The sequence below is a fragment of the Dromaius novaehollandiae genome, chromosome 28 (assembly GCF_036370855.1).
Source record: "Dromaius novaehollandiae isolate bDroNov1 chromosome 28, bDroNov1.hap1, whole genome shotgun sequence".
Lineage (NCBI taxonomy): Eukaryota > Metazoa > Chordata > Aves > Casuariiformes > Dromaiidae > Dromaius > Dromaius novaehollandiae.
This window is the reverse complement of record NC_088125.1, coordinates 3558525-3574503: the sequence shown is the minus strand read 5'-3', so window position 1 is coordinate 3574503 and position 15979 is coordinate 3558525. Positions and strand designations below refer to the sequence as shown.

At 71.8% G+C, this 15979-nt stretch overlaps 1 protein-coding gene across 3 annotated transcripts; it reads right to left on the bottom strand.

Annotated features, from left to right (window-relative positions):
• Nucleotides 1-1417: 1417 nt before the first annotated feature.
• RARG (retinoic acid receptor gamma) lies at nt 1418-15836 on the bottom strand. 3 transcript variants are annotated; one of them, XM_064498752.1, is made up of 8 exons: nt 15828-15836; nt 4236-4384; nt 4012-4153; nt 3573-3730; nt 3025-3201; nt 2752-2956; nt 2331-2489; nt 1418-1734 (listed from the first exon to the last, which is right to left on the bottom strand). In XM_064498752.1, the coding sequence occupies exons 2-8, from the start codon at nt 4350-4352 to the stop codon at nt 1559-1561; spliced, it is 1134 nt and encodes a 377-aa protein (XP_064354822.1). In that variant the 5' UTR covers nt 4353-4384; nt 15828-15836; the 3' UTR covers nt 1418-1558. The 3 variants fall into 3 exon arrangements, with proteins under 3 accessions (XP_064354822.1, XP_064354820.1, XP_064354821.1); XM_064498750.1 differs by lacking the exon at nt 15828-15836 and adding an exon at nt 7460-7604; XM_064498751.1 differs by lacking the exon at nt 15828-15836 and adding an exon at nt 4733-4802.
• Between the last annotated feature and the right edge of the window lie 143 nt (nt 15837-15979).

The window sequence follows — 15979 nt, the reverse complement described above, 5'->3', positions numbered from 1 at the left end:
GTGTATCCACAGGGTGTCCCCCTTGTCCTGGTGTGTCCCCCACTGTCCTGGGGGTTGTCCCCAGGGGTGTCCCCCTTGTCCTGGTGTGTCCCCCACTGTCCTGGGGGTTGTCCCCAGGGGTGTCCCCCTTGACCCGGTGTATCCCCAGGGTGTCCCCCTTGTCCTGGTGTGTCCCCCACTGTCCTGGGGGTTGTCCCCAGGGACGTCCCCCTTGTCCCAGCGTGTCCCCAGCAGTGTCCCCCGCTGTCCCAGCGTGTCCCCAGGGATGTCCCCAGCAGTGTCCCCGCTGCCCCGCACAGACCACGCCGGGCGCTGAGTTTCCATCACTTTATTTTGCAAAAATAGAAAAGGCCCGTGTCCCCCCCCCGGGGCGGGGGGGGCCGGGGCCGGCGGGACCCCGGGGCGGGCAGGCTGTAAACATGGGCGCGGGCCCCCCCCGGGCAGCAGGGGGGCGGCGGGGACAGCGGGCGGGGGCCCCCCCCGGGGCCGGGACCCCGGTGTAAACGCAAAGGAATAAATAAGGGGGGGAAAGTGCTGCCCCGGGGGGGCCCCCCACGGCGTGTAGTGTAACAGGGCCCCCCCCTTAAGGCCCTGCACCCCCAGGGCGGGGGTGGAAATGGGGGGGGCAGCTCCAGCGCTGCGGGGGGGGCAGAGCCCCCTCCCCACCAGGCTGGGGGTAACAGACATGGGGGGCAGTTTGGTCCCGGGGGCAGTGGGGCACAGCGAGGCTGCCCCCCCCTTATAAAGCTGCCGCGGAGGGGGAAATGGGGCAGGGCCCCCCCCCGGCACGGGGGTCCCGGTGGCTATGGCTTGGGCCCCCCCCCCCGGCAGCAGCCCAGGGGGGGTGGGGGTTTTTTTTGGGGGGGTGCCGCCTTGTGCCCCCCCTCTTTGGTCTCTATAGTGTTCTGTGCCCGAGGGACAAGGAAGGGGGGGCCAGGGGGGATTTTGGGGACCCCCCCACCCCACCAGCATAAAAAGCAAGACCCACAAGCGGCCCCTCCCTCCCCCCCCCCTTGATCCCCAATTTTACAAAGAAACCAGCAAATAAAAGCCTCCCCCCCCCCGATATGGCTGGGGGGGCAGCTTTGTCCGCACCCCCCCCAAAAAGCAGTGCCCCCACGAGGGGGGAACGGGGTGCCCCCCCCCAGATCCACCCTGTCTCCTTTCGTCTTGTGACGTGAATAAATAAAGTCCCGGACGCCTGGGCCCCCCCAGCGGGGGGGGGGGCACAGCGGGGGGGCACCTGGGGCGTCAGTCGCTCGGGGAAGGGGGGGCAACGTCTGTCCGTCCTTGCCCCCCCTCGGCTGCCCCTCCTGGCACCGGGGCTGGGGGGGGCAGTGGCAGGGTGGGGGTGTCCCGGGACTTTGGCATGAAGCTGAGGTTGGGGTTGGGGGGCCCCCCCGGCCCCCCCGGCTTAAGGCAATAGCTGGTGCCACGGGGCCCCCCCCGGGCCTGGCTCCGTCAGTCTCTGGAGCCCCCCCGGCGGCGCGGGGGGGGCCTGGAAGGCAGTTGTGAGCGTCCCCCCCCGGCGGGGGGACAGAGCCGGCTCCCGGGGGGGCTACGGCGAGTCGGGGGGGCCGGCGGCGGGGCTGTCCTCGGCGCTGGGGGGCTCCGGGGGCGGGGGGGGCCGCGCCGCCTCCTCCTCGAACATCTCGGGGTTCTCCAGCATCTCCCGGATGAGGGGGGGCATGGGCCCCGGGATCTCCATCTTCAGCGTGATGGCCCGCTCGGCGCCTGGGGCGGGGGGGGGGCCATCAGCCATGGCCCCCGCCACGGTGCCGCGAGCTTCCCCGGCACGGTGCCACCAGCCGGGCCGCGAGCTTCCCCGGCACGACACCGCGAGCTTCCCCGTCATGACACCGTGAGCTTCCCCGTGGCAGTGCCACGAGCTTCCCCATGGCGGTGCCACCAGCCACCCCACGAGTGTCCCCAGGACCGTGCCACAAGCCACGCCGCGAGCTTCCCCATGGCAGTGCCGCGAGCTTCCCCGTCACGACACCGGGAGCTTCCCCGCTGCGAGCTTCCCCATCACGACACCGGGAGCTTCCCCACTGCGAGCTTCCCCGCAGCGGTGCCGCGAGCTTCCCCACTGCCAGCTTCCCCGTGGCGGTGCCACCAGCCACGCCGCGAGTGTCCCCAGCCCGGTGCCACGAGCCACGCTGCGAGCTTCCCCGTGGTGGTGCCACCAGCCGCGCCGTGAGCTTCCCCGTCACGACACCGGGAGCTTCCCCGCGGCGGTGCCACCAGCCACGCCGCGAGCGTCCCCGGGACCACGCCGCGAGCGTCCCCGCCACGGTGCCGCGAGCTTCCCCGGCACGGTGCCGCCTCACCCTTGGTGCTGATGCCGCGGAGGTCGGTGATCTTCATGAGCATGCGGGGGAACATGTGGGGCTTGCTGGGCCGGCGCCGGCGCGCGTACACCTTCAGCGCCTCCAGCAGCGGCTCCTGCAGCCGGTCCACCTTCTCGGGCTCCTCCAGGTCCATGCGGTCTGCGGGCAGGGCCACGCGTGGGGCACGGCGGCACCCCCCGGTCCCCGTCCCTCGTCCCCCCTCTGCCCCTGTCCCCGTGTCCGGCCCCGCGTCCCCTGAGCTCCAGCATCCCTCCTCTGCCTCCCCCCGGCACCCATCCCGTCCCCATTTTCCTCTACGCCTCGGCCCCATGGGTGTCCCCAGCCCCCTGCGCCCGTCCCCTGTCCCCGATGTCCCCCCTCCGCCCCCCAACGCCCACCCCGACCCCCCCGCGTCCCCCACCTCCGCAGATGAGGCAGATGGCGCTGAGCAGCCCCGTCTCCGTGTCGTCCATCTCGAGGGGCAGCAGCTGCCCGGCGAAGGCGAAGACGAGGTCGGTGAGGGGCCCGAAGCCGGCGTTGTGCATCTGCGTGCGGTTCAGCGTCAGCCCGTCCGAGAAGGTCATGGTGTCCTGCTCGGGGGTGTAGCGGGTGCAGATCCGCAGCATCTGCGGGGGCGGCAGGGCGTCAGGCGCCGCGCGGCCCCCCCGGCCCCGCCGCCGCCCCCGGCCCTCACCAGGATGTCGAGGCAGGCGGCCTTGAGCAGCGTGATCTGGTCGGCGATGCTGAGCGAGGTGAAGCCGGGCAGGCGCTTGGCGAACTCCACGATCTTGATGATGCACTTGGTGGCCAGTTCGCTGAACTTGTCCCACAGCCCCAGGTCCAGCTGGACCCGGTGGTCGGCGCTCGAGTTCTGGGGGGGACGAGGGGGCCGGGCTCAGCGGGGGGGACGCGTGCCACCACGCTGCGGAGGGACCGGCTTCCCCGCCGGCGGCTCCAGGACCCAGGTATCTCCGTCCCAGGCCTCTCCCCAATCCCAAACGGGCCGGAAAAAGGGCCCAGGCGTCCTGGGCCCGTCCTCTCCCCCATCCCAACCAGGCTGGGAGAGGGACCCAGGCGTCCGGGCTGCGGCACCCCCCAAATCCATGGAGGACCCGGCTCCACTTTGCGACCAACGTGCCAACCGCGGCCAGGCCTTTTCGCCCCCCGCCACCTCCTCCGCTCCGGCCCCCCCCGGCCCCCCCCGCTGAGGCCGGCGCAGCTCGTGCCGGCGGTGGCTCTCACCGTGGTGTACTTGCCCAGCTGGCAGAGCGAGGGGAAGGTCTCCTGGTGCGCCTTGCTGACCTTCTGGATGAGCTCCTCCAGCTCCGGCGTCAGCTCGTAGCTGTCGGCCGGCTCCTCCTTCACCTCCTTCTTCTTCTTGTTCCTGTCGTTGCGCACGGCTGCGGCGGAGACGGGGTCACCGGGGGGGACCCAGGGCAGGCGGCGCTGGGGGGGGGGGCAGGGGGTGCCCCCCGCGCCCGCCCCCTCCCCACGTGGTGTTTCCTGCCCCCCGGCCCGGCCGGCAGCGCCCGGGACAGGATACGCGAGCGGCAGGATATCCACATATAGCACAACGCGGCCGGAGGGGCTGCCCGGGCCCCCCACCCTCCGCAACGGGGGGGGAACAGCCCTTCCCGCCCCCCCGGAAGGGCCCTGCGCCCCGTGCCCGGCCCCGGCGCACCTTCCTTGGACATGCCGACCTCGAAGCACTTCTGCAGGCGGCAGTACTGGCACCGGTTGCGCGTCACCTTGTTGATCTGGCAGTTCTTGTCGCGGTGACACGTGTACACCATGTTCTTCTGGATGCTCCGGCGGAAAAAGCCCTGCCGCGGCGGGGGGGGACGCCGATGGGTGACGGGGGGCCGCGGGGGGGCCCGGCCGTTGCCCCCGCGGCCCCCGCCTCACCTTGCAGCCCTCGCAGGAGCTCACGCCGTAGTGGTAGCCCGAGGACTTGTCGTTGCAGACGAAGCAGGGCTTGTAGACGCGGGGCGGCGGCGGCGGCGACGGCGAGCTGGGCACCATCTCCTCCGAGCTCGTGCTCTGCGTCTCCACGGCTGGCGGGGCAAGAAGGGGGAGAAGGGACCGCTGAGGACCCGCCGAGGGGCTGCGCGAGCCCCCCCCCGCGCCCGGCTCCTCGGCATCGCCCGCGCGCCGCCCGGGAGGGAAACTGAGGCACGGAAGGGCCCAGGCGTCCCGGGAGCCGGCGGGACAGGGATGGGGGACGGAGGGACGATAGGGCACGGAGGGGAGGACGGAGAAAGGGACGGAGGGGAGGACGGAGAGGCCTCCGCGGGCCGAGTGCTGCACGCCGGGACACGTCGGCCCCCCCCCCCCCCCGTGCCCCCCCCCGCCTCGCCGCGGGCAGCAGGGCGGCGCCGGCTCCGCGGCGTCCCGTGATTCACCCTCCTTCCCGGGTGCCCGGCCGCCGCGGGCCTTCCCCGAACGCCGTGGGGGCATCCGGCCCCCCCCGGCAGCCGCCTTCCCAGCACGCCAGGGCGCTTCCTCCCCGGGGTGCCAGCCTGGGGGGGGGGGGACATCACCGTCACTGTCACCGTCACCGCGGAGGGGGCACCCACCGAAAGCGGGCGGCGCGAGGAAGCGAAGCCGACCCAGCTTCCTGCCGGCTCCGTGCCCGGGACCCCCCCCCACCCCCCAAAACCTGGGGCCCCCCCGCGCCGCCGCCTCGCGTGCGGCTGTGCGCACAAGCGAGCCGGGCGGGGTGTTTTTCTTTTTTTTTTTTTTTTTTTTGGGTCGGGCTTTCTGTTTTTTTTTTTTTTTTAAGGAAAAAAAAAAAAAAAAACAGCCGAAATTGCTGAAATTGAGGAAATTCCTGCCCTCGCCGGGCTTCAAACAGGCCATTTATAACCAGCCGTAAACTGTTTGCAGCTGGGCCCGCGGAGCCGTTTGTCTCCCTGCCCGCATTCCTGCCGCGGCGCGGCGCGGGGGCCGCCCACGGGACCCCCCCTCGCACACGCGTGTGTGTGTGTGTGTGTGTGTGCGCACACCCCCGCGACAGGGGACACCGGGCCCACGCAACCCCCCCTGCACGGAGACCCCCGTCCGGCTGTGCACCACCGCCGCCGCGCTACCCCCCCGCGGCGGCGCACACCATGGTCACCCGACAACAAACAGCGCGGGGGCCCCCCCCCCCCCGGCTCCTCCCCCGCCCTAGAAACACTCACCACAACTCACAACCACAAACACGCGCCCCACCCAGCAACACCCCCACGCCGCGCACCCCGCGACACGCACAGCCGCGCGCGCGGCCCCCCCGGCCGCTACCGCCGCCCCCGGGGGTGTGTGTGTGGGGGGGGAGGATCGGGGCACCCCGGGGTGCTGCATGGACTCGCTGCCCCCCAGAAAGCATGGGGGGGGCGGTTTGGGGAGGGGGGAGGTTTTGGGGGGGGCACACACGCCAGGCCCGGACGCCTGGGCCCCCCCCGCGCCGTGCCTCAGTTTCCCCCCGCCGCAGGCCGTGCTGGGGCTGAGCCTTCCCCTTTTTGGGGGGGGACACCCAAATCTGGGCACCCATCCAAAAAACAACACAGCAGCCCAAAGTCATGCGGGAGGGGGGACACATGCCATGGGGGGGGCAAAACACCCCCCCGCCAGGAGCTGGGGGGCGCTGGGTCCGGGGAGGGTTGAGGACGTGGGGGGGGGGGAGGGAAGTAGGACCCCCCCCACAAAACCGGGGGGTCCTGAGATTGTTTGGGGGGGGGCTGCTTGCGTCAGCCCCCCCGGGCGCGGGGCAGGGTGCCGGGGGGGGGGGGCAGGCGCTTTTGGGCGGCCCCGCAGGGGTTAAGTGCCACATGGGTGCGCGGCGCTGGCGGGCGGCGCCGGGGCGGGGTGCGCCAGGCCGCAACTGGAACCAGTCGGGCCGGCGAGCGGGGGGGCACTGGGAGGCACCCGCTGGGGGGGGGGGGGGACGGGGGGACGGCGGTGGCTGCCCCGGCGCGGGGTGCGGGGGGGACTCGGGGGTCCCGGCGGCTCCTGACCGGCCGCGTTGGGACCCCCCGCCAGACGGGGCAGCCCCCCCCCCCCCCTCGTTTGCTCCCGAAACGCTGCCAAATTTCCAGATCCAACAACCCCGGGATGAAAACGGCAGCGGGAAAGAGCCGGCGGCCAAATCCCCCCCCCCACCGCCCGGGGGGGCAGCGGGGATGGGGGGGGGGGGCAGCAGCACCCCTAGGTGTCCCATTCCCCCCCAGCACCCTGTCCCCTGTCCCAGGACCCCTGTCCCCCTCCCCAGGACACCGTCCCCTGTCCCCGGACCTGGTCCCCGTCCCCCCGCAGCCCCCGGGGCCCCGCTGGGGGTGTCCTGCCCCCCCCCCCCCCGAAAGGGTCCCCCCCCCCAGCCGGGTCCCTCCCCAAATTTTTGTTACCGGGACAGAGACAAAGAGGGAGTTGAAACACTCGCAGTGACGGCACACACACCGCGCACACACACACCGCACACACGCACAGGCGCTGCACACACACACACACGGATACACCATGCACACACACACACTGCACACACACACACACACAGGCTCACCCTGACACACACCCCGTGTCACACACACACACGGTGTCCCACACACCGCCTCTCAGTGTCACTCACACTTACACACGCACAGCCTCTTGCACGCACACATTCACAGTGTCCCACACACCACCTGTGTCACACACAGTCTTACACACGCACAGCCTCTTGCACACTCCGTGCCTCTCAGGCACACACATTCACACACGGTGTCACACACACACTGGCAGCCTGTCTCTCACACACGCACGGTGTCACACAGACGCTCACACTCACTGTCACACGCTCACACCGTGTCACACGCTCACACCGTGTCACACGCTCACTCACACCGTGTCACACGCTCAGGGTCACACACACACACACTCACACCCCGTGCCTCTCACAGTCTCCCGCACTCCGAGTCACACTCACACACCCAGTCTGTCACACCCGGTGTCACACACACTCACACCCCCCGCGTCACCCTCACGGCGTCACACACACATCCTCACACACCCCCCGCGTCACCCTCACAGCGTCACACACACACACACACACACACACACACCCCCCGCTCGGTGTCACTCCCCCCCCGTGTCACACCCGGCCCCCCGGTACGTACAGCGGCGGGCGGGCGGCGGCCACCCGAAGGGCGGCAGGGCGCCGCAGCGCGGCCCGTAGCCCGCCTTGCGCAGCGCGCAGGCCCCGCGGTTCGTCACGTCGTACAGCTGCCGCGACACCGCCAGCGCCTCCAGGCAGTCGTACATGGCGCCGCCGCCGCCGCCGCCCGGCGCGGCCCGGCCTGGCCCCGGCCCGGCTCGGCCCCGGCCCCGGCCCCGGCGCCGCCGCAGCGCTCGGGCGCTCACGCGGCGCCGCGCAGCATCCGCCGGGGGCGGGGCCGGGCGGGGCGGGGCGGGGCGGGGCCGCGCGCGGGAGGGGGGGGGCGGGAGGTGCGCGCGGGGGGTGCGCATGCGCGCTGCGCAGCCCGAGGGGGGGCGGTTTCTTCCCCCCCCCCCACAACAAGGCCTCACGGGCCCCTGCCACCCCCTCCCGGTGTCCCCAGGGTCCCCAGTGCCTCCCAGTGCCCCCTCGCCCCCCTCCTGGTGCCCCCCAGTGCCTTCCCACCCCCCTCCCAGTGCTCCCCAGTGTCCCCCAGTGCCTTCTCACCCCCCTCCCAGTGCCCCCCAGTGCTCCCAGTGTCCCCAGTGCCTTCTCACCCCCCTCCCAGTCCCCTCCAATCCCTTCCAGTGGCCCCCAGTGGCCCCCAGTGCCCCCCTCGCCCCCCTCCTGGTGCCCCCCAGTGCCTTCCCACCCCTCTCCCAGTGCCCCCCAGTGTCCCCCAGTGTCCCCAGTGCCTTCCCACCCCTCTCCCAGTGCCCCCCAGTGTCCCCCAGTGTCCCCAGTGCCTTCCCACCCCCCTCCCAGTGCCCCCCAGTGTCCCCCAGTGTCCCCAGTGCCTTCCCACCCCTCTCCCAGTGCCCCCCAGTGTCCCCCAGTGTCCCCAGTGCCTTCTCACCCCCCTCCCAGTCCCCTCCAATCCCTCCCAGTGCCCCCCGTGTCCCCCAGTGCCCCCTCGCCCCCCTCCCAGTGCCCCCCAGTGTCCCCAGTTTCTTCTCACCCCTCTCTCAGTCCCTCCCAGTGTCCCCCAGTACCTTCTCACCCCCCTCCTGGTGCCCCGCAGTGCCCCCAGTGTCCCCAGTGCCTTCTCACCCCCACTCCCAGTCCCCCCAGTGCCTCCCAGTCTCCATGCTGCCTCCTCAGTCCCCATGTCACCCCCTCTCCAGTGTCTCCAGTATATTCTCACCCCCCTCCCAGTCCCCTCCGGTGTCCCCAGTACCTTGTCACCCTCTCCCAGTTCCCCCAGTGCCTCCCAGTCCCCATGTCACCCCTTCCCCAGCGTCCCCAAGTCCCCTGCCAGCCCCTCCCAGTGTCCCCGGGCCTCTCCCAGTTCCCCCAGGCTCCTGCCAGCCCCTCCCAGCCCCTCCCAGTCCCCATGTCACCTCCCCAGTCCCTGTGTCACCTCCCCTCCAGGCCCCCCACGACCCTGTCACCTGTCCCAGTAGCTCCCAGTCCTCCCAGTCCCTCCCAGCGCCCCGCACCCTCTCGCCACCCCCCGGACCAGGGACATTAATGAGGGGGGACGTGAGGGGCCCAGCGCCACCGCCTGTCACCCGTGTCACCCCCATGGCGCCCAGGGTCCCCGTGCATGTCCCCGTGCCACCCTGTGTCCCCCTCGGTGCCACCCCATCTCCCCCCGTGTCCCTGTCCGTGTCCCTCGGTGCCACCCCGTGTCACCCGTGTCCCCCCGCCACCTCCGTGCCACTGTGTCCCCATGTGTGTCCCCCTGTGCCACCTCCGTGTCCCCATATGTGTCCCCTGTGTCACCCCCATGCATGTCCCCCATGCCACGTGTCCCCCATGTCCCCCTGTGCCACCTCAGTGTCACCTCTGTGTTCCCCTGTGCGTGTCCCCCATGCCACCCTTGTGTCCCCCTGTGTCACCCCATGTGTCCTGTGTGTCCCCAGGCCACCCCATGCCACCAGTGTGCCCCCCAGGCCACCCCATGTCCCCCCACATGTGTCCCCCATGCCATCCTTGTGTCACCCCATGTCACCCCATGTCCCCCTGCATGTGTCCCCCATGCCCCCCCGTGTCCCCCCGTCCCCCCCCGTGTCCCCCATGCCATCCTTGTGTCACCCCATGTCACCCCATGTCCCCCCGCATGTGTCCCCCATGCCACCTGTGTGCCCCCCAGGCCACCCCATGTCCCCCCGCATGTGTCCCCCATGCCATCCTTGTGTCACCCCATGTCACCCCATGTCCCCCTGCATGTGTCCCCCCTGCCCCCCCGTGTCCCCCATGCCCCCCCCGTGTCCCAGCATGTGCGAGCCGCACGCCAGCGTGTGCAGGGCCCCCCCCCCGCCCCCAGCTCCCAATTAGCCCCGGCCGCCCTAATTAAAGCCAGGTGCCGGTGCCCCCCCCCCCCTTCACCCGGGGCCGCCCACCGCGGGGGGGCAGGGCCGGGGGGGGGCACCGGGGGGGGGGGGCGGAGGCAGCCGCCGGGCGAGGCTGGCACGGGGCTTCCCGGACACCGGGACTGGCACGGGGGGGGGGGTTCCGCTGGCACGGGGGGGGGGGTTTCCACGCACGGCTGGCACGGGGGGGGGGGGAGGTTTGGCACGGGGGGGGGCAGTGCGAGGCTGGCACGGGGGGGGGGAGATGGGTTGCATGGGGGGGGGGTCTCCGTGCGAGGGTTGCACGGCTGCGGTGAGCACGGTGCAGCCCCCCCGGCCCCCCCCCAGCGCGGCCCCCCCCCGCCGTCACGCGCCCCCCCCCCCCCCCCAGCTCCCGGGGCATCCCGGGAAGCGGCGCGGCGCCAGGCCCCGCGGCACCCTGGGAACGCGGGAGTCGCGCCAAGCCCCCGAGCGCTCCCGGAGCATCCCGGGAACCGGGGCCGGCGCCAAGCCCCGGAGCATCCCGGGAGAGCGGGAGTCACGCCAACCCCGGGGCGTCGCGGGACGGGGGGGGGGGGCATGTCCCCCCCCATGTCTCCCCCCCATATCCGCGGTGCTCACCCAGGGTGGCCATCTCCGCGGGGGGGGTCGGGGGACGCCGGGGCCCCCTCCCCAGCCCGGCCCGGCCCCCCTCGGCGCCCCCCCGGCGCTGCCACCGCCTGCGGGGAGAGCCAGCGTCAGGCCTCGCACGGGGGCTCGCGGGGGGGCCTTGCACAAGCCTTGCACCGGCCTCGCCTGGGCCTTGCACCGCCTCGTGCAAGGGGCTTCGCACGGGGCTTGCACGGGGCTTGCACGGGGGTTTGCACAAGTTTTGCACGGGGGTTGCACAGGGGTTGCACGGCCCCGTCCCCCCCCGGACACCTGGGCCCACGCGGGCACCCCCCCCCCCACGGCACACACGGGACACCGCGGCACGGGGACGGCAGTGGCAGGAGGGACAGGGCCGGCGGTGGCAGGGGCAGGGGCAGGCAGGGCCGGCTGCGCCCCGTGCCTCCCGGACGCCTGGGCCCCTCCCGCACGCCGGGGGCGCCGGCGCCTCCCCCCGCCCGCGGCTCCGTCAGCTTTTCCGTCTGGCCGGGCCTCTCCCACCTTCCCAAAATAACCGGCCCGGCAGGAAACCGCGGGGCACCGCCGCTGCGGGTGTCACGAGCTGCCCGGCCTCAGCCCAGGCCCTGCCCGGGCCGGGGCAGGGAGGGGGCGGGGAACCCCCCCCCCGGCCCAGCCCGCCCTGGGAGGGGGCGCAGGGTAGGAGATGGGGGGGGTGAGCGTGCACGAGCACACGTGGGTGTGCGTGAGCATGCACGAGGGCGTGTGAGCGTGCATGAGTGTGTTTGAGCACGCAGGAGCGCGTGTGCGAGTGTGCAAGAGCATGAGAGCACCCAGGAGCGTGCACAAGCATGCACGAGTGTGCAAGAGCATGTGAGCATCCATGAGCGTGCACGAGCATGCACGAGTGTGCAAGAGCATGTGAGCACCCACGAGCATGCGTGAGCGTGTTTGAGCATGCGTGAGTGTGTGTGTGAGTGTGCAAGAGCATGAGAGCACCCAGGAGCGTGCACAAGCATGCACGAGTGTGCAAGAGCACGTGAGCACCCAGGAGCGTGCCCGAGCACGCCTGGGCTCCTGGGAGGGCCGGTCCCTGCTGTCCCCCCCCCCGGGTGCACCCAGCCCCCGCCGGAGCGTGCAAGCCGGGCGCCCAGCGCCGTGCACGCAGCAGCGAGCGTGCGGCACACCAGGCCGGCAGCGTGTGCCGGCGGGACCCGCCGGGCCGCATTCCTGCTCGCCCGCCGCCCCGGCCCCCACCCTGCCCGCCGGCCCCGTGCACCCGCCCCGCCACCGTGCACGGGGGGGGGGGGGCAGCCTTGCACGGGGGGGTGCAGCCTTGCACGAGGGTGCCGCCGCCTTGCACGGGGGGGGTGCAGCCTTGCACGGCCGCGCGGGGCACCCTGGGCACCCGGCGGAGGAAGCTGGCAGGGAGGGGGGGAAACCGCGGCGGGTTCCTGGCAGGGGCCCTCCCCCGGCTGCTCATCGGTGGCATTAATTAAATCTGGGCTCGTTACTCCGCGCGCTGGGAACCGTCGTCAGGGGCTTCCCCACGGCGGGGGGGGGCCGCACCAGCTGCGTCGCACGTCGTCGCACGTCATGGTGGCTCCTGCAATGACGCGGCGTCGCCCGGCTTTGCACAGCGTCGCCTGGCATTGCACGGCGTGGCATCACCCGGTGTGCCAGAGCTCTGCACGCTTTGCACGGCTTTGCACAGCTTTGCACAGCATTGCACAGCGTGCCGGGGCATTGCACGCTTTGCACGCCTCTGCACGGCATTGCGGTGCCCTGGGTGCCGCCGCATCGCTCAGCCTCGCCCAGCTCGGCGCAGCGCGGCCCTGCTTGGCGCGCCCGGGCATCGCGCGGCGTTGCAGGGCACGGCGCAGCTTTGCACGGCATTGCACGGCATTGCACAGCTTTGCACGAGGTTGCACAGCTTTGCACGGCATTGCACGGCACTGCACAGCTTTGCACGAGGTTGCACAGTTTTGCACGGCGTTGCACGGCATTGCACAGCTTTGCATGACGTGGCACAGCTTTGCACAGCATTGCACGGCATTGCACGGCATTGCACGATGTCGCAAAGCTTTGCACAGCTTTACACGACGTTGCAGAGCTTTGCACAACGTTGCACGGCATTGCACGCCTTTGCACGCCTTTGCACACCATCGCACGCCTTTGCCCCGCTGTGCCCAGCTGTGCCGTGGCCTGGCACACGCAGGGCCCCCCCTGGCCCCCCATGCCCACCGGGGCGGGGGGAAACTGAGGCGCGGGGGGGCGCGGGGGGGGCGGCGGTGCCTCCCGCCCGGGGCCCCTCGCGCTGCCGCCGCGCCGAACAAAGCCCCCATTGAGGGCGGCGGCGGCGGCGCCGAGGTATTTCCACCAAACCTTTTTCCATGACCGAATCGGCTCCGGGCGCCCCGTCCCGCCTCTCCGGCGGCCGCAAGCCGGGGCCTGCCTCCCGCCGCCTCCTCCTCCTCCTCCTCCTCCTCCTCCTCCTCGGCCTCGCCGCGGCCGGGCGAGGGGCTCCGCCGGGGGGGCGGCGCTGCTGCAGGGCTGGGGGGAACCGAGGCACGGCCCCCCCCACCCAGGGGCCCAGGCGTCCGGCCCCGGGACCCCCCTGTGCCGGCTGGCGGCGATGGGGAAACTGAGGCACGTGCACACGGGTGCACACGCGTGTGCCAGCTCAGATGCACACGCACACGGAGTCGTGCATGCCTCGCCGGCACGCTCATGCGGGCTGCCTCGCACACGCGTGTGCTGCTCCGGCATGCGCCGCCCTAACACACGGCAACACGCCACGCACCTGCCAGCGCACGCTCGCCTTGCACGCGCATGCTGCCCTGCACGCGCTGGTGCTCACGCTCCTGCTCGCATGCACACGCCCACACTCATGCGTGCGCTCACACTCGTGCTCACACTTGCACTGGCACGTGGGTGTGCACTCACGCTCCCTCCCAGGCACACCCACTGCTCACCTCGTGCCACACTCACGCAGTCGTGCACGCTCACACTCACGCTCGGATGCCCACTCACACTCAGGCACACTCGCACGCTCTCCTTAGCACGCTCCCACTCATGGTCCTGCTCCAACACGTGCTCCTGGCGTGCACGAGCACTCACACTCCTGGTGTGCACTCACACTCACGCTCCTGGTGTGCACACGCGCTCACACTCCCGGCCATGCACACATGCTGGTGCTCCTGCCATGCACGAGCACTCACACTCCCTTCACGCACGTGCACTCACACTCCCGGCGTGCACGCGCTGGCGCCGGCCCCTGTGCCGGGTGCGGTTGCGGGTGCAGTGGGGTGGGTGCGGGTGCAGTTGCGGGTGCAGTGGGTGCAGTGGGTGCAGTGGGTGCAGTGGGTGCGGGTGCCGCCGGGCCGGGGCCAGCGCCCTCCACGCGCTGCCGCCATGTGACGCCGCCCTGAAACCCGCCGCATTTTTTCCCAAACCGCAGGCGGTGGCGGCGGGGGGGGGGGCCGGGCAGCGGGGCGCCGGGGGGGGGGGCGGGACGGCGCGCAGCCACCCACCACTTGCTCGGGGACGGGGGCACCCGGGCATGTGCAGCTGCAGCGGCATAACACGCTTGCACACGCATGCTGCACCCACCGTGACATGCTTGCACACGCATGCTGCACCGGTATGACATGCTTGCACACGCATGCTGCACCCGGCGAGACACGCTGGCACATGCATGCTGGACACGACGTGACACGCTTGCACACGCATGCTGCACCCACCGTGACACGCTGGCACATGCATGCTGCACCCGGCGAGACACGCTGGCACATGCATGCTGGACACGACGTGACACGCGTGCACACGCATGCTGCACCTGGCGTGACACACTTGCACATACACGCTAGTCCTGCGTGACAGGCACACGCGGGGGCACGACACGCTTGCACATGCATGCTGGACCTGGCATGACACGCGTGCGCATGTGTCACATTCTGTGTGACGAGCTGTGGGTGGCGTGACAGGTTGCACACGCGTGTTACGGCCTGTGTGACACACACACGCGGAGCCTGGCACGGCACGCTTGCACATGCGTGCTCCGCTGGGGTGACACGCTCGCACGTACGTGTCAGGTCCTGTGTGACACGCTGGGGGGATGACACGCGTGCACATGTGTGCTGCACCTGGCGTGACACACGTGTGTGCCACGTCCTGCGTCATGCCAAGCCTGGCGTGACATTGTTGCACACCACGCTGCACACGCGTGTGTTGCACCCGCGCCCATGGCCCCGACAGTGATCCCTCAGCCCCCATGGCCCCCTCCCAGCCCCACAGGCCCCCCATGCCCCCGCCTGGCCCCATAGCCCACTATGGCCCCCATAGACCCCCAGTGACCCCGCAGCCCTATAGGTCCCTGTAGCCCCCTATGGCCCCCGTAGCTCCCTGTGACCCCCACAACTCCCCAAAGCCCCCATGGCCCCTCAGCCCCATAGCCCCCTATGGCCCCTATGGCAGCCCCCCAGCCCCATGTGTCCCCATAGCCCCCTATGGCCCCCATAGGCCCCTATGGCAGCCCCCCAGCCCCATGTGTCCCCATAGCCCCCTATGGCCCCCATAGGCCCCCATGGCAGCCCCCCAGCCCCATGTGTCCCCATAGCCCCCTATGGCCCCTATGGCAGCCCCCCAGCCCCATGTGTCCCCATAGCCCCCTATGGCCCCCATAGACCCCCATGGCAGCCCCCCAGCCCCACAGGTCCCCATGGCCCCCTATAGCCCCCTCCAGCCCCTATAGCAGCCCCCCAGCCCCATATGTCCCCGTAGGCCCCTCCATCCCCCATGGCAGCCCCCCAGGTCCCCATAGGTCCCCATAGCCCCCTATGGCCCCCACAGGCCCCTATAGCAGCCCCCCCAGCCCCATAGGGCCCCATAGCCCCCTCTGATCCCATGGTAACCTTGCAGCCTGCCCTGCCCCCCCAGCACCCATGGGTGCCCCAACTGCCCCCCCTGAGGACCCCAACCCCCGGGCACCCCCAGATCCCCTGGGCACCCCAAAACCTCCGACCCTTTGTCCCCCCCCGGCTCCCCCCGGCTCCCCCATACCCCAATGTCCCCATGTCCCCCCAGGCCCCCCAGTGCCCCCGGGTCCCCCTGCACGTTGCAGTGCTCCCCCCCCCGGTAACACCCCAGCACTGGGACCCCCCCAGGCACCGGGACCCCCCCGGGGATCGGGACCCCCCCCCCGAGCCGGGTGCCCCTGCCATCCCCGCGGCCACGTGGGGTGTCACGAGCGGGGCCGGCCTCAGCACTGGGGGGGGGGAGGGTTTGGGGGGGGCGCTGGGGACACGGGGGGGTGACAGGGGTGACCCCGGGCGCTGGGGTGACGCTGGCGCCGGTTGTCCCCAAGGCCCCACGCGGTGCCACGTGCCCCCGGCAGCCCAGCGGCTTTAGGGGCTATAAATACCCGGCGGCAGCGGCGGGGGGGGGCCGGGGCGGCTCCGCCATGGGGCTGGCCTGCCCCGGCCTGCGGCCCCCCGGCCCCCCCAGCCACCTGGCCTGCCCCACTGCCTGCTGGCCCCCACCCTGCTGCCCCCCACCCTGCTGCCATCCCCCCTGCTGCCCCC

Coding starts and splice junctions, on each gene's coding strand:
- RARG (XM_064498750.1), bottom strand. CDS start 7,604: ATGTACGACTGCCTGGAGGCGCTGGCGGTGTCGCGGCAGCTGTACGAC. Junction 3,731..4,011: donor GGTCGGCATGTCCAAGGAAG/GTGCGCCGGGGC, acceptor TCTCCGCCGCAG/CCGTGCGCAACGACAGGAAC. Junction 3,202..3,572: donor AGCTGGGCAAGTACACCACG/GTGAGAGCCACC, acceptor CGTCCCCCCCAG/AACTCGAGCGCCGACCACCG.